The sequence below is a fragment of the Pollachius pollachius genome (assembly GCF_949987615.1).
Source record: "Pollachius pollachius genome assembly, chromosome: 16".
NCBI lineage: Eukaryota > Metazoa > Chordata > Actinopteri > Gadiformes > Gadidae > Pollachius > Pollachius pollachius.
In genome coordinates, this window is record NC_136949.1 from 301,663 (window position 1) to 328,474 (window position 26,812).

At 47.5% G+C, this 26,812-nt stretch overlaps 2 protein-coding genes across 6 annotated transcripts; one reads left to right on the plus strand and one right to left on the minus strand.

The window, feature by feature from the left end:
* Positions 1–368: 368 nt before the first annotated feature.
* pla2g7 (phospholipase A2, group VII (platelet-activating factor acetylhydrolase, plasma)) lies at positions 369–13,498 on the minus strand. Its single transcript, XM_079753743.1, has 11 exons — positions 13,243–13,498; positions 12,570–12,697; positions 10,859–11,009; positions 10,292–10,385; positions 9,585–9,653; positions 7,818–7,992; positions 6,713–6,826; positions 5,604–5,695; positions 4,410–4,580; positions 3,445–3,593; positions 369–2,663 (listed from the first exon to the last, which is right to left on the minus strand). Exons 1-11 carry the CDS (start codon positions 13,304–13,306, stop codon positions 2,563–2,565), a joined length of 1,308 nt encoding a protein of 435 aa, XP_079609869.1. The 5' UTR covers positions 13,307–13,498; the 3' UTR covers positions 369–2,562.
* Positions 13,499–14,235: 737 nt separating this feature from the next.
* ints9 (integrator complex subunit 9) lies at positions 14,236–26,619 on the plus strand. Of its 5 annotated transcripts, none has more exons than XM_079753522.1 (17): positions 14,236–14,330; positions 14,688–14,815; positions 14,947–15,007; positions 15,234–15,296; positions 16,371–16,510; positions 16,782–16,868; positions 17,077–17,197; positions 17,301–17,435; positions 17,721–17,832; positions 18,248–18,428; positions 18,696–18,756; positions 19,088–19,259; positions 19,706–19,830; positions 20,627–20,794; positions 23,098–23,196; positions 23,479–23,616; positions 25,504–26,619. In XM_079753522.1, exons 1-17 carry the CDS (start codon positions 14,322–14,324, stop codon positions 25,678–25,680), a joined length of 1,977 nt encoding a protein of 658 aa, XP_079609648.1. In that variant the 5' UTR covers positions 14,236–14,321; the 3' UTR covers positions 25,681–26,619. The 5 variants fall into 5 exon arrangements, with proteins under 5 accessions (XP_079609648.1, XP_079609650.1, XP_079609647.1 ...); XM_079753524.1 differs by having other exon boundaries at positions 17,077–17,176; XM_079753521.1 differs by having other exon boundaries at positions 17,077–17,435.
* Positions 26,620–26,812: the final 193 nt, after the last annotated feature.

Sequence of the window (26,812 nt, forward strand, 5' to 3'; positions counted from 1 at the left end):
ATACGACTCTTGTACCAGGTTGTTTCTCCCTCTAGACTGGCCTCAAAAACACAGCAGGGTGGGTAGTGTGTTGGAACCCCAAAAGTGGACCTGTAACGTACCCTGACCCCTAGAAGTGGACCTGTAAGGTACCCTCTCCCCTAGAAGTGGACCTGTAAGGTACCCTGACCCCTAGAAGTGGACCTGTAAGGTACCCTACCTGCTCCTTAATGACTCAAACTTCACCAAGCCGAATCAGAGAAAAGCATTTGTTTAAATCAGAACTGGATCAAATGTGTCGAAGCGGATGTGGGGTGATAGCAAAAGGATGACAGGAGCAAGCCCTTACTGATAGAGTCGGGGTACAGTTAAACAAAACAGGCTGCAGATTGAATTAACGTTGAGCTTTATTTGGTTTCTGTAGTGTACAAATGAAACATGACTCACTGTATGATGAGGTGATTCCCAGAAAGAATTGGATGAGAACGACAGGTTATTGGAGAATAAGTCCCAGCATGGGCTGTACTCGCAGACTTTCAGTTAAGGCACATTCTTAGTGTTATTTTTCCAGGTCATTGCTAAAGTGTAATCAAGTCTTAGAAAAAGAATCAGAATTTCACTTGACTACTTCAGATATATATGTATACAAATCTAGTCCAGTCACATTTTATTAAAAATCATACTTCAAATTAGTATATATGAAAGGGTCTAATCCACATGCAGCCGCACTTCAACCTGAATCACGTCAGGACACGTTAATCAGAGGTATTTCTAGGTTGCCTTTTCTTAAACACGATGTCTGAGACTAGTGCTTTAGTGGACGTTAGCAGTGACGCTAAGGGATTCAACGACGGCACATTTCAGTGATCTTTCATACGTCTCACCCTACGAGTGCTGGTGTCACAGCAATCCTCTCTGACGGGGGTTCATTAGTGTCTTCTTGAGAACCAGCACCAGACCTCTTTAGTGTTACGTTTCTGCATCCAACGGGCCCCACAGAGGTGCTCGCACTCATGGTCGCTGCGTGTCTGAGACACAGGTTAGCTACGGAAGTTTAAATTATTGTTTAACGAGGACAGCGCACATTCACAGTACTGTTCAAGAGGCCCTGGGATTTTCCAAGCCCTCAGAATATACTCCAGTGACCTCACAAGGGGCGGGGTCAACCAAGAGCTGGCCACTCCCACTTGTGACTTCACCGTTGGGTGCATTCAGAAATGGATTTGAGTAGACCTTATTCAACAGCCATGTTGGGTGGGGAATCCTACACTCTTAGAAAACCCCTGAAAACGCAATGCATGCTTTTAAGTCCTAGGGTCCATTCACTCACCCACGTATCATTTAAAATGCATTTCTAACTTGGACTGTCACGGTTCCCCATACAACTAACCGATATGGCTGCTAGGTGAAACAGGTCTATGTTTAATCCACCTCACACCTGTTAAAGTGAGGTACAATTTGTCTGGTTTTGATGATACATGAGTCACTGGTGGGACTTTGGTGGAGGTATGATGGGCACAGTTCATGGCGAATGGATCCGATGCTGTGTTCCAATATCCATACTTACTAGCCTTAGTTTGAGTACGTAGGGCATTCCAATTCAGATCGGGCGAAAATAAGTGTACTGAAAGGACCTACCCGGAAATTACGATCGCGACCAGCAGTCGCGATCGTAATATCCAGTTAGTGCACCACGGAGTATTCGGTTTGGAACAACACTGACATCTGAAAATGAGCGCACTTCGTGAGTGCGGATAGTGTACTACATTTAAGTGTACTCATGGAAGTATGGATATTGGAACACAGCACAAGTAATTCAATCCCTGTATTTTGCATGCACTCCTTGTTTACTTCCTGTTAGCCACTACACAGTGTGTAGCATAGCATACCGCCGTTAGCTGCCATTACACTATAGGCCAGAACAGGCTACATTTAAAGGTGTAGTGTATAGAATGTAGTGGCGTCTAGCAGACCTGACTTGGCAGTAATGGAATATAATATACATAAGTATGCATTAAAAAGTGTATAATCCCATGAAAATAAGTAGTGTTTTCGTGAGCTAAGAATTAGCCCTTAATGTCTACATTAGGGAAGGGGTCCTCTTCACGGAGGCGGCAATGTTGCACCGCCATGTTTCTACAGTAGCCCAGAAGGGACAAACAGCTCTAGAGAGGACAAGTTTAAAGATTTGTAATCATAATAGCTATCTTACTTGCAATCGATAACCTATAATTTCACTGAATAAATAACTAAAATACAATTTATAAATCTATTAAGGAACTCCATCACTTGCTATTGGGCGAAGTAGTAGTGGACAATGACATAATTTCAGAGGGCTGGCCCCATACAGGCCACCGTAGGTTATTCTACGTCGTCGGAAAGGAAATGGTTAGGGGTTATATTCAGTTGGTCGCAATTCTGCCACCTCGCCTCTAGATGCCACTAAATCCAACAAAATGCACCTTTGACGCCCAAGCACCAGACAATCAGTCGGAACACAGGGCAAGAAGTGGTCAGTTAGGGACAGGAAGTGGTCAGTTAGGGACAGGAAGTGGCCCGTGATCCCCCGTACCTCCCGGTGGACTAGATGGAGGACTGCAGCAGGGTGATGTTGGTCCCAGGCATCAGGTTCTCGTCCTTCCCTTCAATCAGGGGGTCCCACTGGTTGAAGTCCTTATTCAGACCTGCACGGTAAAAACACTTAGGTCACTTACTGCTCGGGTGGTGTCTGTAAATATATCTGTAATACAGGGGGCAGGAAGGATCGTGTAGCTGAGCAGTCGACTGCCAGCCGAAAAGATACTGGGTTTGATCACCAACATTCTGAGGGCATCACCCGATCTTCATCCCCCTTCCTTATGAAGGCACTTCTGGCACTTAATGCACGCACTTATTGTATGTTGTACCTCCTTGCACTTAAAAATAATACTTGTATAGCATTGTGTAGCATCTTATCCTAGCTATCTTTGTTGTATACGAGAATAGGTTAAGCTAACAATTGTTAGTGCTTGGCACTTGGGTTCTATGAACATCCTTGCTGTACCGACAGCGATATGGTGTCGTTTCTCTTCTTCTGACAAATCTACTTACTGTAAGTGGCCCTGGATAAAAGCGTGTGCTAAATGCCCTGAATGTTAATGCATCTGGATTGACCGTCAACCCCTGCAGACCAACGGCAGCCCCTCTAACATCAGTGTGAGGTTCACCTCGACCCTACAGCTGGCTAAGTATGTTCTCCATTATTCCAAATGTCTGCCACAATCCCGCTCCATATCTCTCCGTCTTCTCTAGGTACTTGTCGGTTCTTGTCCTTGTCTGTTTATCTGTTTGTCAGACGTGTTTTGTTTGGTTTTTGCCCTAGGGTGAACGGGTTTCGGAGCTGCTTAAACCTTCTTGTTTGAATCTATGCCTGAATAAAAATAATATTGTCGTCGTGGTGGGCAAAAAATATATAGCTACGCTCACCGAGGTGCCTCTGCAGGAACGCCAGGCACGCCCGGTTGCTGAGGTCCATGGCCACCGCTGGGTCAATCTCCCCCTTCAGCTTCATCATCTTCCCGATCCAGTTCCCCGTCAGGAAGGTGAAGTCCGGAAAGCTCTGGTGCACCGCCCCCCTGTGGGTGTTAGAGCAGCGGGGAGCACGTCAGGGGAGACCCAAATCACGTTCATGCCCAAATCACGTTCATGCCCAAATCACGTTCCAAATCACGTTCATGCCCAAATCACGTTCCAAATCACGTTCATGCCCAAATCACGTTCCAAATCACGTTCCAAATCACGTTCATGCCCAAATCAGCATCAGGGCATTGAACTCATCAATGAAGCCTAGATCACCTCTGAAGGTCGGAGGTCGTCTGCAGACGACCTCCGACCTTCAGAGGTGATCTAGGCTTCACTGATGAGTTCAATGCCCTGACGCTTTATAAAGTAATTTAATAGGTTTGAAAATTGTCATAAAAAGGTCCAGTATATACGAAGCGAACGCCTAATGACTCTGGGCCAAAAGCAAAATAGTACTTATCCCTTGGTGTCTTAAGTGGTAAGTGGACCGCATTTATACAATGCTTTTCTGACCAGTGGCCCCTCAAAGCGCTTTACAATATCGGCCAACATTCACCCATTCACACACACATGGCGGTGTCATGTGTGTGTCTCCAGTCAGAGTGAGGCGTCTCGCTCAGGTTACACCTCCACACTCAGATAGGAGGAGCCGGGTTCGAACTAGCAACCTTCCGGTTACCGGCCGACCCGCTCTGCCTCCTGAGCTGCATGCCGGCCGGTGTCCTGCGATACGGTCCCTAGAGGATTGACATTACGGGGCCGCTGTTGTTTGGACGTAAACACCAGAACCGTCACCCCCTTCGGGCCTTGGGGTCCTGGTCCAAAGAGGGTGTGACCCGCGGGCTCTCCGTCCTTTCTCCTCCACCCACCTGATGGTGATCATCTTCCTCTGGATCCCGGCCGAGTCCAGCTTCTTGATCTGGCTGATGTTCCCGGCCCAGTGGAACTTCTCCGAGTTGATGAAGAAGATGGGCTGCTTCACCTTGGGGAAGATCTCCTCGTCCAGGGGCGTCATCCACACGTCCAGGGCGATGCCACATCTGGAAGGGGGACACACGGAGGAGTATTGGAATGCCATATTGAATTATTTGATTGACTTTCACTGTTAGTCCATTTAGTTGTTTGCCAATTGTCGGTTGACGAACTTTGTGATGAATAAAGTATCTATCGATCTCTATCTTTGCTTTTTCAGATATCTACGCGATTCCAAGTATTGAACAGTCGACAGTAGATTTTCTTAAGAGGGACGCTATTTACAACCAGTTATAATGCAGATTAACCATTACTTGCCCTTTAGTAATCCACCCTACAGGTCTCAGCTGACCAGATGGTACAGTCCACTGAGTAGGTTGGTTGGTAGTTTATATCTATCCACTATACCTCTGGGGGGAAACTCCCAATTGTGATGTCACAAATGGCATATAATGGCTATTGAACATCACGCCTGGTAGTAAAAACAGACTTTCGGCTCGTTTCATATCTGTTAATATTTATCTAGGTGTCCCTGAGCGGTTTCATATGTGTATATATTAACAGATATGAAACCAGCATATATATGTTACATATCTGCAAATATCAACAGATATGAAACACATATTGACCGTCTCTAATTCCTCCCTCAAGTCATTGTGAGAAACGGTGAGTAAGAACCCAACCGCTCGCTCTCCAGGGAGCCAGGTTCTCCAGAGCCAGGTTCTCAAGGGAGCCAGGTTCTCCAGAGCCAGGTTCTCAGAGAGCTAGGTTCTCCAGAGCCGGGTTCTCAGAGAGCCAGGTTCTCCAGAGAGCCAGGTTCTCCAGAGCCAGGTTCTCCAGAGCCAGGTTCTTCAGAGCCAGGTTCTCCAGAGAGCCAGGTTCTCCAGGGAGCCAGGTTCTCCAGAGCCAGGTTCTTCAGAGCCAGGTTCTCCAGAGAGCCAGGTTCTCAGAGAGCCAGGTTCTCAGAGAGCCAGGTTCTTCAGAGAGCCAGGTTCTCCAGAGCCAGGTTCTCCAGAGAGCCAGGTTCTCCAGGGAGCCAGGTTCTCCAGAGAGCCAGGTTCTCCAGAGCCAGGTTCTCGGGGAGCACCTACTTGAAGCGGACCTCCTGGCACAGCGACTGGATCACGGTGGCACCCCCGAAGGAGTGTCCCACGGCGGCGATCTTACACAGGTCCATGGTGTTCTGAGGAGGAGCACAGGGAGAGTATGGAGCCAGCATGGACAGCACTGAAGGGCCCCTGTTCACCACCACGTGATAGCTAAGCTATTTTAAGACATTTCAACATTTAGGGCGCTTTTATACAAAGCAACTTATAAAAAGTATTTTTTTCAGAAGAAAGAAACTTAATACTGTAAGGATGTTCATCGTTAGTGCCAAGCACTAACGATTGTTTGGTTAACCCCCTCCCCGATATACTAGGATAAGAGGCTATACAATGCTACACAAACTATCTATCCCCTGGTGACATCACAAGTGGGAGTGTCCACCCGGGTGTTTGATAAGAACAATCCATGACGGACTGTACCATCCGGTAGGCAGGGGTCGGATCAAGCCATTGTACACCTGGGGAGAAACTACCCCTTGTGAAATCACCAGTGGAGGATGTTGAAAGGTTTTGTAATGATTCATCAGCCTCAAACCTGGTGATTAGATAGAGCAGTTTATGATGTCAGAGCCAGGAGGAATGCTGCATTCTGGGTACTATGAGATCACCCATCTGCTGGTAATATAGATGATATGAGCTGATATCTAGGGTGGAGCTCATTATTGTGGATAATTTATTTAGTCATTAGTAGCAGTATTGCATAAGAGTTAGGAAGGTATTAAATTGTAGTAAAGTTGCTGATGGTAAAAACAAAAAGACCTTAAACCCAGCGAGTACATGACAGTATTAGGTGCCTACTAATCAGAAGGTTTGGTAGTTTGTTCTTAACACAGCTGATATCATGTGATGTGTGCGGAATAATAAAGAAAGTCATTGACCTTTGCAACGGTTACTTCCGTAATCCAGCAAATTTGGAAACTAGTATAATAAATACTTCCATTTAACCGACCAACTCTAGTGCTCCAACTGGGTTCCTGATTTGCTGTAGTTGTAGAAAGAGGAAGAGAGAGCGACCGGGTCGCCACGTGCTGTGCACGCGAGGTCACCGTGGCGACCGTGACGAGGTCACCGTGGCGACCCTGACGCGGCCCTACCTCCAGTGTGGTCCAGTCAAACTGGCTCTTCAGCACGTTGTCCACCTGCATCCCGGCGTTGATCTCAAACAGCTTGTCCAGCACACGGACGCACTCGTCAGCTCTCTGCTGCACCTGGGAGGACAGGCATCGGGAGTTTAACCTGAGATACATTTGATTTGATTTGATTTATTTGGAATAAAGACATTTCCAAGGGATAGAAGAAAAACATGACAAAGTGCAAGCACTTATTTCCATCATGGTCCCTGACACCTGAGTCAGTTATGGAGAATATAGGATCAATAACTGACATCTGGAGGTTCACCTGAGATATACTCTCAGTTATGGAGCATATAGGATCAATAATGTTATCAATAATATCAGTATTAATATTACTGCCGATTTCGTGGTTGTATTTCATTTCTAATGTCATATTGTGGATATAAACTATTCGTATATGTTATGTTGTTTACATTTTTAACAATAAAGTTGACAATATCTTGGAAAAGGGAACTTAAATGTGGATTTATTTCGCACAAGTTAAACGGCTGAGGCAGTCAATACTTTGATGATTGCGTGTAAAATAAGAGCCCAGGACCTCGATACCCTGCATCATCTCCGACCAACAACCAAACCGAAACAGGGAAGGGGTTTAGACTCAACCACGTCTGATGGCGTCCCAGATCCCATTGGTCTGAACCAGATGATCCAGCCCATGTGACCACAGACCATGTGACTGCATCCCCTCTCTTCAACTCAATAACAAACCAACCACCCGAGAAACTAGCCTGGGTACCCCCGCCCGTTCTGCCGGGGGTTCGAGTCCGCCCTGCAGAAGGCTCTGGAGAAGAGCAATACATTTCTTTCTGCTTCCGATACGTTTTTGTGGGAGCCAATCACCAAACTGGCTTCCCCCGCTGGTGCGCTATTGGCTGGTTTAACGACAGGTAGGCGACGGAATGCAGCCAATCGCGTACAGAGTCAGTTGAACTAGGCCCGTTGATCACGCCTCTCCCAGACCAAGATCAATCTACGGTCGATCTTGGTCTGGCGACAGCCAGGCTAACGAGAAACACTATCTGACAGTTGGGAAGGAAAGCCTTGTTGTTGTCGTCACCGTGGTTACCTGCTTGTTCCGGACCTGGAACTCGCTCTCGCCGTGCACCAGGGCCCGGTAGTACATCCACTCCTCCACCAGGGTGTCCGAGACCGGGAGGGAGGAGGGCTTGGGGGGGCTCCCGGCCGCCTTCTCCACGTCGCTCATCTCGCGGTAGGAGAAGGTGGCGGAGGCCGATTGGTCCCTGGGAGACGGGAAGGTTGGATTTAATAAGCATTATTCTGTGCAGTTTTCCTTTTTTTCAATTCATTGTTTATTTAGTTATATTTATATATATATATATATATAAATATATATAGCCTATACACTAAATAAACATATATATATATATATATATATATATATATATTATTTAGGTATATATATATATACCTAAATAAACAATGAATAGAAAAAAAACGCCCGGGCAACAAAGGAGTGGCTTCGTAAGAAGCATTTCAAGGTCCTGGAGTGGCCTAGCCAGTCTCCAGATCTCAACCCCATAGAAAATCTTTGGAGGGAGTTGAAAGTCCGTGTTGCCCAGCGAAGGCCCAAAAATATCACTGCTCTAGAGGAGATCTGCATGGAGGAATGGGCCAAAATACCAGCAGCAGTGTGTGAAAACCTTGTAAAGACTTACAGAAAACGTTTGACCTCTGTCATTGCCAACAAAGGGCATGTAACAAAGTATTGAGATGACCTTTTGTTATTGACCAAATACTTATTTTCCACCATAATTTGCAAATAAATTCTTTAAAAATCAGACAATGTGATTTTCTAGATTTCTTTTTTTTCATTTTGTCTCTCATAGCTGAGGTATACCTATGATGAAAATTACAGGCCTCTCATCTTTTTAAGTGGGAGAACTTGCACAATTGGAGGCTGACTAAATACTTTTTTGCCCCACTGTATATATATATTTTTTATCAATCTGAAGTTCGATTGGGACCATTCATATTTCTAAGTTAAATAAACCTATTTGGTTGCAGTCCAAAGGACACACGCCCCTTGTTCTCTATGCAAATTCAAAATAAAGCTTCCCGACCTTTGAGCATTTCCTGGAACAATAACAGGAAAAGCAGCATAGTTTGTTATTCCCACCCACAGAAACCTTATCCAGATCCTTGGCTAGCAATGTGGCGGTCCAAGATATCATGCTACGCTAAGCCCCAGGCCCCGCCCACCTGGCCTGTACCATTCTGGTCCAGGGGTGAACCTCGATTCACAGCCATGGCGTGGGCAGACAGGGCTTTATGTGGCGCTCCATACGGTGCCCTGCCGTCTATACTAGTAATAAAGAGGGGAAAGTGATGAGCTGGTATGTGCTATTGTTACAGCAGCCTTTTCTTCTGCCTCTCCACATATCAACAGTCTGCCCCCAGAGAGCCTATGTGTCTGCTGGACCCGACACCGTTGGTGGGTCCTTCGGTAAACCAGTGAACCCCGGTACTGGTGGGATGGAAGACGATGTTGGTTGATTAGTGTCATTCGATGGCACGTGTGGTTCTGTTGTGAAACTCGTTTTTTGCTGAGCTGTGTGTGACTGCGTCTCTGTAGCCCAAAGGCTTCACTGAATTAAATGCTCTCCTTTCTGTAGTTAGTTAGTTAAGTTACCTGTCAGTGTTACGTTTTTAGGGGTCCAGATACGAAAATTAAATAATTATAAAAGATATATGACCAATTAATCTAAATGGGGTTACATTGTAAGCTTTTTTATACACAAATGCACACTTTAGGGGCTTGAAATTGAGAGATTTGTGGAAATTGATACAAATATGTAAATGAAAACAGAGATACCTGTGCTCGACCGAGGCCACGATGAATCCATTTGAAGCCAGTTCAGCACACACAGCGGAATACAAAGTCCTGGCAGAAACACACACGACCGAGTACAGTACATGACTACAGTACAGACACAAATACCAGGCATGAGGCTCAAACAGTGAAGGCCTTTTACAGCCAGAGCCATCCGTAATAGGGTACTTTATATTGTGGATAACCAGGTTATAGTTGAGGCGGCTGTAGGGTCGAAAGGAAGTGTGGATTATAGTGTTACAGTGGTTGTTTAAATAGATTTGGGTGGTTTTAGTTTATAGGTGGGTAGTTGTTTAAGTAGATAATAGGGTAGTGTATATAGCAGCTAGGGGTGAATAATAGTGTCATAATGTTAGTCCTTCACTTGTTCACTCGCGCCACTTGTACAGTGGCTATGGGGGAGCTGTTTCAGTGCAAGGCTCAGGTAGATGGGGGTTTAAGAGTGGGTGGAGGTGTGTGGGTGGAGGTGTGTGGGTGGTGTGTGGGTGGAGGTGTGTGGGTGGTGTGTGGGTGGAGGTATGGGGGGAGGTGTGTGGGTGGAGGTGTGTGGGTGGAGGTGTGTGGGTGGAGGTGTGTGGGTGGTGTGTGGGTGGAGGTGTGGGTGGAGGTGTTCAGGGTGAAGGTGTGTGGGTGGAGGTGTGTGGGTGGTGTTGTGGGTGGAGGTGTTGGAGGAGGGCGAGGCCTCTCACCTGAAAGCCCCCAGGCCGTGGCTGAAGACCACCACGGGACACTTGTCGTTGGCCCTGAAGGGAGCGTCCAGGTAGGCGGGGATCTTAAAGGATCCTGAGGCGGCAGAACGACGGACCACAGTGAGAGTGAGCCACCTGGAGCTTAAACCACACTATGAAGCGTATCATCTGTAGGTCAAGTGCTGGAAGTAGAGTTGTTCCGATAGCGATACCAGTATCGAAATTCCGTTATCGGCGAGTATGCAAATCTATACGCTGATCCGATACCATCAGGGGAATAGCTAATTTACTTCACAGGCAAAGAACCACGTGCGGTGTTATGCTGCAGTCGTTAATGTACTAATGTAAACGATCTAGTTCTGAAAACAGATATTGTGGACGGTAAGGGAAGCGACTATGCATTGCTGTCATCATAAGAGAACCCTTTAATTATAACAGGTGCTAGTAGTAATTACAACGCTAAACGCTGTATCAGTATACACACGGTAACGGCCGATACTCAAGGTCAGGAATCTTTATCGGGAAGGAAAAAAATGGAATGGGAACATCTGTATCGGGAGAGCCTACCGAAGAGGTAGTTGAAGATCTTCTCGCTGATGGCGCGGTTGATCTTCATGAAGTCGGCCAGCCCGTTAAAGTACTCCCTGCAGGGGATCCAGTCCGGCCGATCGCCCGTCTCCATCTTCTGGCAGGGGTAGTAGAGCCGGAAGAAGGTGCCCTGGGGGAGGGACGGGGGAGACGAGAGAGGGTAAGGGGGAGACGAGAGGGTAAGGGGGAGACGAGAGGGTAAGGGGGAGACGAGAGGGTAAGGGGGAGACGAGAGGGTAAGGGGGAGACGAGAGGGTAAGGGAGAGACGAGAGGGACGGGGGAGACGAGAGGGTAAGGGGGAGACGAGTGGGTAAGGGGGAGACGAGAGGGTAAGGGAGAGACGAGAGGGTAAGGGGGAGACGAGAGGGTAAGGGGGAGACGAGAGGGTAAGGGAGAGACGAGAGGGTAAGGGGGAGACGAGAGGGTAAGGGGGAGACGAGAGGGTAAGGGGGAGACGAGAGGGTAAGGGGGAGACGAGAGGGTAAGGGGGAGACGAGAGGGTAAGGGGGAGACGGGAGGGTAAGGGGGAGACGAGAGGGTAAGGGGGAGACGAGAGGGTAAGGGGGAGACGAGAGGGTAAGGGGGAGACGGGAGGGTAAGGGGGAGACGAGAGGGTAAGGGGGAGACGAGAGGGTAAGGGGGAGACGAGAGGGTAAGGGGGAGACGAGAGGGTAAGGGGGAGACGAGAGGGTAAGGGGGAGACGAGAGGGTAAGGGGGAGACGAGAGGGACGGGGGAGACGAGAGGGTAAGGGGGAGACGAGAGGGACGGGGGAGACGAGAGGGTAAGGGGGAGACGAGAGGGTAAGGGCGAGACGAGAGGGACGGGGGAGACGGGAGGGTAAGGGGGAGACGAGAGGGTAAGGGGGAGACGAGAGGGTAAGGGGGAGACGAGAGGGTAAGGGGGAGACGAGAGGGTAAGGGGGAGACGAGAGGGTAAGGGGGAGACGAGAGGGTAAGGGGGAGACGAGAGGGACGGGGGAGACGAGAGGGACGGGGGAGACGAGAGGGTAAGGGGGAGACGAGAGGGTAAGGGGGAGACGAGAGGGTAAGGGGGAGACGAGAGGGACGGGGGAGACGAGAGGGACGGGGGAGACGAGAGGGTAAGGGGGAGACGAGAGGGTAAGGGGGAGACGAGAGGGTAAGGGGGAGACGAGAGGGACGGGGGAGACGGGAGGGTAAGGGGGAGATCTCGATCTGCTGCCTGATTCGTGTATACAGGAGTGAGTATTTTAAAGGTGATTATATTAAATATATATATTGATATTCCCATAACTTTATTTTAAAGTAAAAATACATTGTTCATTTTTCAACTTTTAGATCATGCAGAGCTAATAAAATATAATGGTATTTGTACAGTGTTTCAGACCCTTTTACCTTCAGCGACTTGAACCCAGATACATATATATACATATAATAATGAGCGACCACCACTGCACACATTCTTTCATTTAACCATCTTCAGTATGAATTGTAGTCTGTATTTAATATTTTCCAGTATGTATCTCATGTATTTCTGTATACATTAAGTATATTCCAGTATGTATTTCTGTATGTATTAAATATTTCCAGTATGTATTCCTGTATGTATTTAATATATTCCAGTATGTATCTCATGTGTTTCCGCATGTATTTCGTCAGGTTCCATCCTCAGCAGCTGGTTTTAAAGGGAACATCGGGCCGTGTCCTACCTTCGTAGTGTGGTCCATCATGAGGTCTGTGCATCCCACAGGGAAAGGCCCCTTGGCTGGTGGGATGCCCAGGTTGTTACTGCACTGGTTCCCCATGGCACACAAACCGAGTGTGCTGGCGCTCTTATCTGTCAAGAAAACAGTAAATGTACTGAGAAAGTCATACTAATTAATTAAATTTAGGCTGAACACGACCATGGGGACATATTGAGTAGGAACTTGGTACTGGGCAGAAGATGGTACTTATATTAAATGTTTATACCGTCCAGGTATTTCTTTTCAACTGATGCCAAAACCGGTTTCTTTCTCCTCTGTTTAAGTAAATATTTTGTTCACCTTGAAGTTATTTCAAAAGTTGTAAGATGTTTTTTGGTAGTTTATATATATTTTTCGGATTTAAATGAGTTATTATATAGTTTCTCCATTTGTCGCCCTCGCTCTGATATGAGAGCACGTCTTTCCATTTGAACGTAATTTCACGAATACAAATTGTGTCAGTGAGTCTAAAGTGGACGGATCGATCAACCCGTCGTATTCAATTGTGACAGTTACTGGGTTAGAGGTCATATGGACTCACGATCAGTGTATAAAAGGAAACAAACCACAGCTGTGTGTACAGCTGTTAAACTATCGTTTAAGACGGATCACTCAACACCATTCAACCAGCCCATACCTGTCCTCGACCACGCGTAAATCCTCTTGCCTAACAACTGTAACAATCCTCCATTAGAGAACATAGGACTGCACCGCTCACTAAAAAACACTAATCTTTGATTTGATCTTTTAATAGAAAAAGCCGGAACTAAAGCATGGCCCGGGTTAACGTTAGCAGAGCTGCGGGACGTGGTGTCTGTCAGCACACCCCGGGGTTAGTGCGCTATCTGGGGCAGGAGTGACCCCGGCTGAGTCACTCGGGAGGGGCGGTCAATGTTTCACAGCCCGCTCACACGCTATGCTAGTGGTAAACAAGCAGACCTGTTGATTGCTAACCCAGGCTAGGCTAGGCTAGTGGTAAACAATGCTAACCTAGGCTAGGCTAGTGGTAAACAATGCTAACCTAGGCTAGGCTAGTGGTAAACAATGCTAACCTAGGCTAGGCTATCGGGGAGTGAGGATGAGGCTAGTGTTAAAGTCTATGGATATATAACCAAAGCTGCTGATAGGGACAGCTATTTAACTTTATAGCATGTAAACGTTTGTTTGTACCAATAATAAAGAATTATATCCAATTTTTTTTTTTTTGGAGTGATGGACCTTCTGATATTAGCTCTCCAGCCCATAACTTCACTATCTGTCATCGTGTCATAAGTCATCATCTCGAGTTAAATCACCAACACCAATCTCAGAAATTGTCCCTTTATTATCCACGGAGGAGGGCTCGTGTATCAGTAGACTGCCCTGACTAAATTATATTTTGTAATAACTTGTGAACGGCAGTACCATGGGTAGTACCGGGCAAGTGGGACTGGGGCAGGGTGCGTGTCCCCCGGTGCTGCAGGGGGCGCTGTGAGGCAGCACCAGGCACCAGGCACCAGTAGAGTAGAGCGAGTGGGGATCAATGTTGCCAGATTGGGTACGTTTTCAGAGCAGATTTCCCTGCTGCAGCCAGTGTTGCCAGATTGGGTTGCCAGACTGGAAATCTGACCCAATCTGGCAACACTTGTGGAGAACAACACTGCGTGTGCTGCCAGAGCTAGTGCTAGCACAGCCAGCTAGACAGTTCATCTGAATTCTTAACGTCTGGGTGTCAAAATGAAGCTGGTGAGTAACACGTCCCCCCCCCGGTGATTGTAAACTTGTCTTTAACCGAGAATCAGGTGAGCGGCTCAAGCTGGTCTGAACAAGCCTTTGTTTTCCACCATAGCTAACCCATCTAGTATCATTCATTCATCAGTCCGATCATAATAAACTCTACTACTACTGACTTAACACGTAGGTGTGTGCGTGTGCGTGTGTGTGTGTGTGTGTGTGCGTACGAACACAACGGTGCATAAACGTGCACACGTCTCCCGCACACCCAGTCTAAACACAGCCACACGTCCCTATGAGCAGTAACGTTAGCTGTGTCCATTTTCGTGCGAAATGAACAATGTCTGTACCCCACCTACTGTACCCCAGTACTGTTTATCAGGACACCCGACGCTGCCCTGCAATGTGCTCAAGTTTAAATCCACCACCATCATGCTGGACTGTGGCCTGGACACCACGGCCGTCCTGAACTTCTTACCGTTGCCTCTGGTGCACAGGTGAGTCCGTTGGGCTGGCGTGCTCAGCGACAGGTGCACGCTTTGGGGACGGTTTTACTGCCTTGTGTAAAGTTGTGTTGTCTCTCATGGTGTCGCATCGTCCTCTCTCTCTCTTTCGTTTTGTTCGTTAGCCCCAGACTCTCCAAGCTGCCCGGCTGGGTGTCCAAGGACGGATCGATCAACTTGGAAAAGGTTAGAGGGTCAGTTTGTGTCTGATTGGTTTTCTGTGGTCACTGTATTCGCTAAGTCGTATGTCAGAATCAGACGAATTTGATAAGCATGCCTTACACAGGCAAGGATGGGATGAAGGATGAAATAGCAGATTTTATATAGTAATAGATGTACCAAATACATTATATCATATACACTAGTGTTCAATATTAAACTTCTGTTGTGTTGTGTGCTGTTGTTCGTCCAGGAGCTGAAGGAATGTGGTGGCAGAGTGTTTGTGGACTCACAGCCGGAGCTCTGTCTTCCAGAGGTAAAGCATCCAACCACTGTACTGGACAACACCACAAGGCCATGCATACATTTCAGTTGCGTTGCTGTTATCGTGGTTAATACAACTAAGTATATGACCTGAACCAAAATATATGCATTTTAAAAAGACAGCTGGAGGTTATAGTATAAAAGGCCGTATCAACTTACTCTTTGTCAATACATTTTACTACTACTTCTACGACTGCTATTACTACTAGTACTACTGCTGCTGCTACTACTACTACTCATTTAAACCACTATTACTAATACTCATACTTCTACTATTAATATCAATATTCACTATCACTAGTGGATACTATCACTGATACTTTTATTAATACTACTACTGCTACAACGATTAGACTACTACTTAAGTACTATTAATACTGCTACTGCTATTGCTACAACCACTACTACTATTACTACTTCTACTACTAATCATAATCATAGTGTTGATAATCAAGTCAGAAGTTATTCTATGTTGTTCTGTGTTGTTCTATGTTGTTCTGTGTTGTTCTATGTTGTTCTGTGTTGTTCTATGTTGTTCTGTGCTATTCTATGTTGTTCTGTGTTGTTCTATGTTGTTGTATGTTGTTGTATGTTGTTCTATGTTATTTTATGTTCTGTGTTGTTCTATGTTATTCTATGTTGTTCTATGTTGTTGTATGTTATTCTATGTTGTTCTATGTTGTTTTATGTTATTCTATGTTGTTGTATGTTGTTCTATGTTGTTGTATGTTATTCTATGTTGTTGTATGTTGTTGTATGTTATTCTATGTTATTCTATGTTCTGTGTTGTTGTATGTTGTTGTATGTTGTTGTATGTTGTATGTTGTTTTATGTTGTTTTATGTTATTCTATGTTGTTTTATGTTGTTTTATGTTATTCTATGTTGTTGTATGTTGTTGTATGTTGTTGTATGTTGTTCTATGTTATTTTATGTTCTGTGTTGTTGTATGTTATTCTATGTTGTTCTATGTTGTTTTATGTTATTCTATGTTGTTGTATGTTCTATGTTGTTGTATGTTGTTCTATGTTATTCCCTGTGATGATGTTGACACACGGCGCCCCCCAGAGGGAGCTGATGGATCTGTCCACCATCGACGTCATCCTGATCTCCAACTACCACTGCATGATGGCGCTGCCCTACATCACGGAGCACAGCGGCTTCACCGGCGCTGTGTACGCCACCGAGCCCACACTGCAGATCGGCCGGTAGGGAGACGCTGCAGCGCCGCCTCACATGGTTCACCGTGCACGGGGGGCGCCGACCGGAAGGTTCTGCGTAGAACGGGAATCTTCTAGTTGGTGAAAAAAAGAAAAAAGATATATTTGAAGCTCATATTTTTATATATATATATTAAAATTAACTCGTTTTCTTTTTCCATAAGATGATGATTGAGGGTGATACATTTTCTTTAGAAACACACGTTTATTGGATGCAAGAGTTCATTATATATAAGCGGAGCTGTGTTTCCTCCCCCAGGCTGCTGATGGAGGAGCTGGTGAACCACATGGAGAGGGTTCCCAAAGATCAGTCCGCCACCTGCTGGAAGAACAAGGAGATCCAGAGGTTCACGCTGTTTGGGTTCCTCTCAAAACACACTCTGTTCCTTTTAATATGCAACAATGTAGACAGCCGGAAAGGGTAGCCGGAAAGCTCCCGGTTCGATTCCCCCATGCCCGCATTCTCCTTAATGACGTGCAACCCAATTCAGATGTTGCTTTGGAAAAAGAATCTGTATCTGTAGTGGGAATATGTCTGTGTGTGTTTGTTCCAGGCTACTCCCCGTGCCGCTGAAGGATGTCGAGGAGGTGTGGGCGTGGAAGAGGTGCTACACCATCCAGGAGGTCAACTCGGCCCTCAGCAAGGTCCAGCTGGTGGGGTACTCCCAGAAAGTGGTAAAGGGTTCTCCGTCACCCCCCCCACATGGACCTGTGGACTCGACTCGATGTAAACACCCGACGTCTGGTTTGTGTTGTTGTTGTTGTTGTTGTTCTCCAGGAGTTGTTTGGCGCTGTGCAGGTGTCCCCTCTGAGCTCCGGCTACTCATTGGGCAGCTCCAACTGGATCATCCAATCACATTACGAGAAGGTCTCCTATATGTCCGGCTCCTCCCTCCTCACCACACATCCACAGGTAAGACCCACCTGGAATCCACTTAGAGGACCTCGTTTCTTACCAGCAGGTGTTGTTGATCAGTCTAATCACGCGTCCACACATCTATGATGGCTGGATCAACCTCCCAGTTGGTACAGTCCACTGGTTAGGCTGGCACGTGGATGTACCTATCATACCTGGTTGGTGAAATAGGGTTTCTTTAATAATACTGGAGAGGATTTTCGCAGCCAAGGAGTTAAAGTCTGCTGTTGAGGGAGTGTCTGGAAATCGGTCTAAAGTCAAACCTGACCTCTGCCTCTCCAGCCGATGGACCAGAGCTCGCTGAAGAACAGCGATATCCTGATCCTGACGGGCCTTACCCAGATGCCCACTGCGAACCCAGACGGCATGCTGGGAGAGTTCTGCAGCAACCTGGGTAGGTTCTTCTGATGAGAGCCATCTGGGCGTAAGGATGGGTTCAGTCAAAACCAGACGATGAAATCATTGATACATAAACAAAGAGTCACTCACTCACCTTTTGTGAATTAAAAAAACATTTTAATCCTTAATTGTTCTCCTTAGCCACTCAAAGGCCTGTTGTGCTTGATTCATTCATTCAGCATTCATTCATTAATTCACTGCATTCATGAGTTTAGTCTAGCTGTGGTTATGGTGTTTGACTCCCAGCTGAAAGGTACTGGGTTCGATCCCCGATGTCCTGAGCCTACCTTCAGAAGGATGCCCTCACCCCTATCCGGTCCACAGTCATAAACCTCACTTCAGAGATCCCATCAGCCAGTCTCTCGAGAGTGTTCACGGTGGTCCTGATGTTGTCGCCATGCCGCCTGTAGCCATGACGATCCGCGCGGGGGGCAACGTGCTGGTGCCGTGCTACTCGTCGGGGGTGATCTACGACCTGCTGGAGTGCCTGTACCAGTTCATCGACAGCGCCAACCTGGGCAGCACGCCCTTCTACTTCATCTCCCCCATCGCCAACAGCTCCCTGGAGTTCTCCCAGATCTTCGCCGAGTGGTGAGGGGGCTTTTAATTTGAAATTTTTCTTTATAATTTTTTTAATAATATTGTTTACAACCAGGATAAAATATCCGGCGGCCACACGAGGATATGGTTCATAAGCTTACATTAATTATAATTTAAGACTGTCCAATTATTCTAATTCAAAGCTTTGTTTAAGCTACGATTCCGTTACGTTTTGATCGGTGTTTGACTACTCGTGCCTGGCATCATGCTGATTGTGTGTTGTGTGTTTGTGTTGTGTGTTTGTGTGGCCTCATCCAGGCTCTGCCACAACAAACAGTCCAAGGTGTACCTCCCGGAGCCCCCCTTCCCCCACGCAGAGGTGGGTCTGTTGTGTATTCACTCAGGAATGTGTTCCCATGTACAGTAGGACTAGTCTCAGTCTGGCTTCACACCTGGTTCAACTACTTCCTCCTATGTGAACAGTATTACTGGCCTCACACCAGTTGTCCCAAATCCTCTTTTTTAAACAAGGGTTAATCTTGTTTCACATCTGGTTTCATACATGGTAAATAGACCTACTGGTATCTGGTTAAAACCTGGTTTTCTTATATAAGTTAACGGCATAAATTGTATCTGGTCTCACACCCGGTTTACTCCACACGTAAACAGCCGGTCTAGCATGTAGCCTCACCGCGGTGTCTCTCCTGCAGCTGATCCAGACCAACAAGCTGAAGCACTACCCCAGCATCCACGGGGACTTCAGCAGCGAGTTCCGGCAGCCCTGCGTGGTCTTCACCGGCCACCCCTCACTGCGCTTTGGGGACGTGGTCCACTTCATGGAGCTGTGGGGCCGCTCCACCCTCAACACCATCATCTTCACCGGTACCGCCCCGCTGTTAGCCGCTGCTAGGCTAGGCTAGGCTAGGCTAGGCTATATTAGGTTAAGCTATGCAATCTATGCTATGCTATGCTATGCTATGCTATGCTATGCTATGTAGTTACGTAAGTCTGGTGTAGCGGAACGGACAAATGGCCACAAGAACCATAACTGACCTCACCCACTCATTCTATCCTTTGATCCAGTGTTTATTTGACTGTTTACCTCTTATTTTACATAGTTTAGTTTGTAAAAAAAAATTGTATAGTATTTTGGTTAGAACTTTTAGAATTAGCAATCTTTTCCTAAATACTGCTAATTATAAAAAGTAGTATTTTTAGATTTTATTCTAGCCCTTTGTGTCTCTTTAAATACAGTTATTATTATCATTAGTTGATTCCCCTCTGGAGGAGGGCCTGTCTCAGGGTCCGTCTCCCGTCTGCCCCCCCAGAGCCCGACTTCTCCTACCTGGACGCCCTGGCCCCCTACCAGCCCCTGGCCATGAAGTGTGTCTACTGCCCCATCGACACGCGCCTCAACTTCCACCAGGTGTCAAAGCTGCTCAAGGAGATCCAGGTGAGCCCGCCCTCCGGGTCAAACCGACCAATGAGGAGACGGCCCTCAGTGAGAGGAGGGCTCTGCTATGATGGTTGGTGGGTTGGTACTAGTTAGAGCCAAGGCCTCAGAAAAACACTGAAACATCTGTCGCTGGTTTTTTTAAATTGCCGACAAGATCATCCACTCTAAACTAAATTCTAGACCGACGTTTCTTGATCTTTTATCCTCACTATTTACTGTTTTGGCTCAACAAAGAGAAACCTTTCTGCCAGATGGCAGCTCATACTGTTTACTACCAAGTCAGTCATCTTCATCCAGAAGGGCTTTGGCAGGAAGCTTTAGAGCCACTTCCCTAACGGAGCAGTAGGTCAGGGCATCGGGGCTTCATTATACATTTATCCAAAGCGACATCCATAAGTGCATTGGTCAGAAGAAAGAGAAACAACAATATATCTCGGTACAGTGAGGATGTTCATAGAACCAAGGGCCAAGCACTAACTATCACTAGGTTAACCCGTTCCCGTGTACAACAGAGATAGCATAAGATGCTACACAGTGCTAACTGCTATTGCCAGTGCCAGGCCGTACGACCTCCAATCAGTGCCTGGGGGCGGGGCAGTGCAGTCTAGTTGAGTGAACCCCTCTGCCCTCCTCTAAACGCCTGCTCACGGCCCCATGTCCCTCACGTCCCTGCGGACCCTGACGCGGCCTCCCAAACATCATCCTTCAGTCGAGGCGGCGCAGCAGCGAGGGCTGTGATTGGTCCGCTCACTAAGCCCCCACGCAGGTCCCCTAATCCGCCCTCCCCCCCCAGCCGCTCCACGTGGTGTGTCCGGAGCAGTACACCCAGCCCCCGCCCGCCCAGTCCCACCGCTCAGACCTGATGCTGGAGCTGCCGGCCGCGCCCCTCCCCTACCGGAGGGGCTCGGTGCTCACGCTGCCCTTCAGGCGGAGCTACGAGCGCATCCACCTGCTGCCCGAGGTCAGACCCCGCCCGCACCGCAACACCACCCGCACTGCAACACCACCCTCAGGATAACACCACCCTCAGGATAACACCACCCTCACTGTAACACCACCCTCAGGATAACACCACCCTCACTGTAACACCACCCTCAGGATAACACCACCCTCAGGATAACACCACCCTCACTGTAACACCACCCTCACTATAACACCACCCGCACTGCAACACCACCCTCAGGATAACACCACCCTCACTGTAACACCACCCGCACTGCAACACCACCCTCAGGATAACACCACCCTCACTGTAACACCACCCTCACTATAACACCACCCTCACTGTATCACCACCCTCAGGATAACACCACCCGCACCACAACACCACCCGCACTGCAACACCACCCTCAGGATAACACCACCCTCAGGATAACACCACCCTCAGGATAACACCACCCTCACTGTAACACCACCCTCACCGCAACACCACCCGCACTGCAACACCACCCGCACTGTAACACCACCCGCACTGTAACACCACCCTCAGGATAACACCACCCTCACTATAACACCACCCTCACTATAACACCACCCTCAGGATAACACCACCCGCACTGTAACACCACCCTCAGGATAACACCACCCTCACTATAACACCACCCTCACTATAACACCACCCTCAGGATAACACCACCCTCACTATAACACCACCCTCAGGATAACACCACCCTCAGGATAACACCACCCTCACTATAACACCACCCTCAGGATAACGCCACCCTCACTATAACACCACCCTCACTATAACACCACCCTCACTGTAACACCACCCTCACTATAACACCACCCTAACTATAACACCACCCTCAGGATAACACCACCCTCACTGTAACACCACCCTCACTATAACACCACCCGCACTGCAACACCACCCTCAGGATAACACCACCCTCACTGTAACACCACCCGCACTGCAACACCACCCTCAGGATAACACCACCCTCACTGTAACACCACCCTCACTATAACACCACCCTCACTGTAACACCACCCTCAGGATAACACCAGCCGCACCACAACACCACCCGCACTGCAACACCACCCTCAGGATAACACCACCCTCAGGATAACACCACCCTCAGGATAACACCACCCTCACTGTAACACCACCCTCACCGCAACACCACCCGCACTGCAACACCACCCGCACTGTAACACCACCCGCACTGTAACACCACCCTCAGGATAACACCACCCTCACTATAACACCACCCTCACTATAACACCACCCTCAGGATAACACCACCCGCACTGTAACACCACCCTCAGGATAACACCACCCTCACTATAACACCACCCTCACTATAACACCACCCTCAGGATAACACCACCCTCACTATAACACCACCCTCAGGATAACACCACCCTCAGGATAACACCACCCTCACTATAACACCACCCTCAGGATAACGCCACCCTCACTATAACACCACCCTCACTATAACACCACCCTCACTGTAACACCACCCTCACTATAACACCACCCTAACTATAACACCACCCTCAGGATAACACCACCCTCACTATAACACCACCCTCAGGATAACACCACCCTCAGGATAACACCACCCTCACTATAACACCACCCTCAGGATAACACCACCCTCACTGTAACACCACCCTCACTATAACACCACCCTCACTATAACACCACCCTCAGGATAACACCACCCTCAGGATAACACCACCCTCACTGTAACACCACCCTCAGGATAACACCACCCTCACTATAACACCACCCTCGGGATAACACCACCCTCAGGATAACACCACCCTCACCATAACACCACTCTCAGGATAACACCACCCTCACTATAACACCACCCTCACTATAACACCACCCTCAGGATAACACCCCCCTCACTAAAACACCACCCTCACTATAGCACCACCCTCAGGATAACAGCCTTCAGCCCAGAGGAAGCCATGCTGTGCTCCAATGGCTGACTAGTGTTAAAGATGGTTAATATAGTGTTGTTATGTAACTATATGTTTACAGTGAAATGGTGTGTGTTGGTGGAAGTAGTACATCTCTCTCAGTGGTCTTTAGACGATGTCCTTAAGGTCATCCTGCTACATGAAGCCTACATGTTGGGGATCGACCCCAGTACCTTTCTGCAGTGAGGCGATCAATAAGGCTATCCTGTTAATCCTGGTAGAAGGATTGTATGTGAACCGTAGACTCTATTAAGTAGAAAGTAATATTGATATACAGAATGATGTACGTGATCTGCTCTAACGAGAGAGTTCTGTGGCTGGCAGCTGGCCAAGTCCCTGGTGCCCTCGGAGGTCAAACCGGGCGTCTCCGTGGCAACCGTCTCCGGGATGCTGCAGTCCAAGGACAACAAGCACACGCTGATGGTGAGGTCACGACCTAAGGTCGGGGGTGTTAGTATAATTGTATTCATGACGTACACACATGTACTAGTGACGGGGCAGCTGTGGTCGTTTATCCTCAGTACATCTCCACCATACAGGGCTGTCATGCACGCAACCAATCACAACCTCCAGATAATTAGGCAGACTTGCTTCAAGCCAATCCAACGCCCCCTACCGTCTCCGTCTTGTTATGCAGTGGACTGTAAGCTAATGTGTCCGCCCACGGCGTGCGTCGGCTGAAGCGTGTCCTCTGTGCATTGCCAGTCAGTGCCCAGACCGCCCCCGGCAGCCCCCACCAAGAAGAGGAAGCGGGTGTTGGAGGAACCCCCCGAGGTGCTGGCCCCCAAGCCCCTGCTGAGCGGGGCGGTGCCCCTGGACGGCTTCCTGGCCACCCTGCACAAGGTACCCCCCCAGCCTGGCCCCCCCGAGGGGAGGTTCACAGTCCCCTCAGGGGGTCTGTGGATTATAAGGGCTCTGTTCACCCAGCGGTACCTTCTCCATGTCATTTATTCATACAGCGCTTTACAGACCTGTGGCCACTCAAAGCGTTGTACAATATGGCCACGTATTCACCCATTCACACACGCATTCACACACGCATTCACACAGCGGCGGTGCTGGCAGCCATGACAGGCGACTGCCAGCCAGTCGGGAGTCTTGCTCAGGGGCAGAGATGTGGACTCGAGTCACATGACTTGGACTCGAGTCATGATTTTGATGACTTCAGACTCGACTTGACAAAATTACGCATGACTTGCGACTCGACTTAGACTTCACTGCTATTGACTTGAGACTTGACTCGGACTTCGCCTCTTTGACTTGTAATGACTCGACATGTCTTGAGTCAAAAACATTTATTGTTTTAGATAGCTAACATATTTCCCCCCTGGAGAGCTAGACACCCAAGACGCATTCAGTTCCGTGAAGATGAAAAAAAAAACAGCGGGTGAAGACAAACCTACACCTGTATCTTCAATAATATCAAAACTAAATTTCGATATCATTTATACTTTATTCAGAATAACAGTTTTTGTTTCACATCAGCTGCGTTATGAGTTGGTCCCTTTGAAGCCGTCTGGCCAGCCTCTGACACTTAACACATCGTAACTAAATCTTTTTTCAACCCTTTACTTTTGTTCAAAAAATGTAACAAATCTACACACTCGTATCTTCAATAATATCTAAACGGAATTTCGATATTATTTATGCTTTCACAGTTTAAGTTGCATATCGGCTTCGTTTCAGTTGGTCTCATTGATTTACGTTGACGCTGGAGGTGAGGACGTTCAGCAGTGTTGCCAGATTGGGCGGGTTTTTACCGCCCTATTGGCCTACATTTTGAGGATGTTCAGGCAGTGTTGCCAGTTGGGCGGGTTTTCCACTTTTAATCACGCACCGGCTATGCTATTCTCTTAAAGAGAATACCATTACTACTACTACCATTAGTACTACAAATTCAGCTACTACTACTACTTCAGCTATTACTAATACTACTTCAGCTAGTACTACTACTACTTCAGCTATTACGACTACTACTTCAGCTACTACTACTAATTCAGCTTCTACTACTGAAGACACAGGCGGGGGGTAAGGAAAATTGTGGCATACTGTAACTGACATCCACTCAAGCAGTCCTTTCAGACATCCATACATAGCTCATGTGCCACACTAGTCAAGGCGCAGCTTTACCAACCTTAGGGTCACAGTGGTGCCTTCCGTAGCCTACTAATACAATTTAAACCCCCGTCCATTCTCACTTCTCCTCTGAGACAACATAAGATTTCGGCACATGCGCATATCATCATATCGTCATATCAACACATTTGAAGACAGAAACAATGAGCATCTTATAACTGTATTGATAAGAAATGACTGTACATTAGAGTGATATGTTGAAATTATGATCAATAGCCTAATAATGACATTATTAAGTAACTTAAGTAAATCTTAACTTAAGTAAATCAGGACTTGGACTTGGACTCGACTTGCCTTTCCTCTTGACTTGGGACTGGACTGGGACTGGACTGGGACTGGACTGGGACTTGGACTTGGACTCGACTTGCCTTTCCTCTTGACTTGGGACTGGACTGGGACTGGACTGGGACGGCCTTGGGACGGCCTTGGGACTTGCCAAACAGTGACTTTGTCCCATCTCTGCTCCACACATTCATCTCCTCTACACACTCTTGTATTTGCCTCTTTTTTTACAAATCCTAAAAATAAACAAACCCTGGTTCAACACAAACAGAAAACACCCCTGACCCCTGACCCCTGACCCCTCCCCCGCAGCACGGCATCAGCGAGGTGAAGGTGGAGGAGACGGCCGACGGCCACATCCTGCACCTGCAGGCGGAGGACGCGCTCATCCAGATGGAGGCGGACGCCACGCACATCGTGTGCGACAACAACGAGCCCATGCGCACCACGCTACGAGACCTGGTGCTGCGCTTCCTGCAGAAGCTCTGACCTCTGACACGCCCCCCCCGCCGGAAGCACCGCCCCCGCAGACGTCCTTGTGAAAGGGCCCCTGTTCTGATAGGCCAGAGACGTCCTTCACCTGGCGACCATTTTTGTTTATTTGGGTGGGAAACCTTCTGGAATATTTGGGGAAAACTTGACGATTAAATGGGAATGCCTTCCTAATGCTTCCCGGGTGTGGAAACGGAAGGCAGGCCTAGAGTGGTCATGGTTACTCCAGAGTTCATAGAAGGTTTCCCCAGCCAGCTAACCAACATGGCCGCTCGGTGAAGAAGGTCTATTCCGAGCCGTTTCAGCTCCCAACAGCTTCCCATAGTGACATCACAAGTGGGACTGTCCAACCAGATGCTTGACGGAGAGGTAGATCAGCATACCAGTGGCACTCCCACCTATGATGTCATGAAAGGGTTTCTTAATGGCCTCTAATGGTGAATCAACAACACTGGTCACAGGGGATGAAACAAGGGCCCTTTTTAATGATAAATAAAAGACTAAACAACAGGAACAGCAGCCCCCTCTGGTGGAACAGGTGCTACTGCAGTTGCTCTTTAGCCCCTGATTGGCTGGTGGCAGGTGATGTCCCTTGGAACATTGGAGCTGTGGTTACGGTCGGTCCGCAGGAGTGAGAACATGGAGTGTTTGTCTGCAGCCTTGGCCTGTTTAGTAGTGCTGAAAGGTGATTGGCTCTTTTGTGTGCCAGCTCACTGCCAATAGCCTGGCTGTCCGATGTCAGTATTTACAGTGTTTTGCTACTGTCGATTCTACTTTAGTTTTATTTTATAAAATATTTTGTATTAAAAAAATAATGAGGTTTAAGAAACAAATTTAGCATCCAATTCATTTATTACAGTTCCTGGTTTTCGGTTCTTCCGATTCTTATAAGTTTAGTTAGTGTAAGTATTATTTTATACTCTTTTCAGAGTCATTGCCCAGTACAGATAAATGTATTTTAATCTTTGTATACCAAAATAAGAATGAATACAGATTTTCACAAGGTAGTCATTTACTCATTTCACTAGTAGAAACACCAAACATTTGAATCATAGAATGTTTGTCCCATTTAAACGTCAATGGCTGTTTAATGGTCACTTCCAAATTTAGAATACATGTACCAGTTTGA

Bases quoted from the DNA above. Each gene is read 5' to 3' on its own strand.
- pla2g7 (XM_079753743.1), bottom strand. From the start codon at position 13,306: ATGTTCTCTAATGGAGGATTGTTACAGTTGTTAGGCAAGAGGATTTAC. The intron at 12,698-13,242 runs GTATGGGCTGGT...TTTTCTTGACAG, and splicing joins TTACGCGTGGTCGAGGACAG to ATAAGAGCGCCAGCACACTC. The intron at 5,696-6,712 runs GTAGGGCCGCGT...GCTCCTCCTCAG, and splicing joins TTGACTGGACCACACTGGAG to AACACCATGGACCTGTGTAA.
- ints9 (XM_079753521.1), top strand. The intron at 15,297-16,370 runs GTAAAGCATCCA...GGCGCCCCCCAG, and splicing joins CGGAGCTCTGTCTTCCAGAG to AGGGAGCTGATGGATCTGTC. The intron at 17,436-17,720 runs GTAAGACCCACC...CTGCCTCTCCAG, and splicing joins TCCTCACCACACATCCACAG to CCGATGGACCAGAGCTCGCT.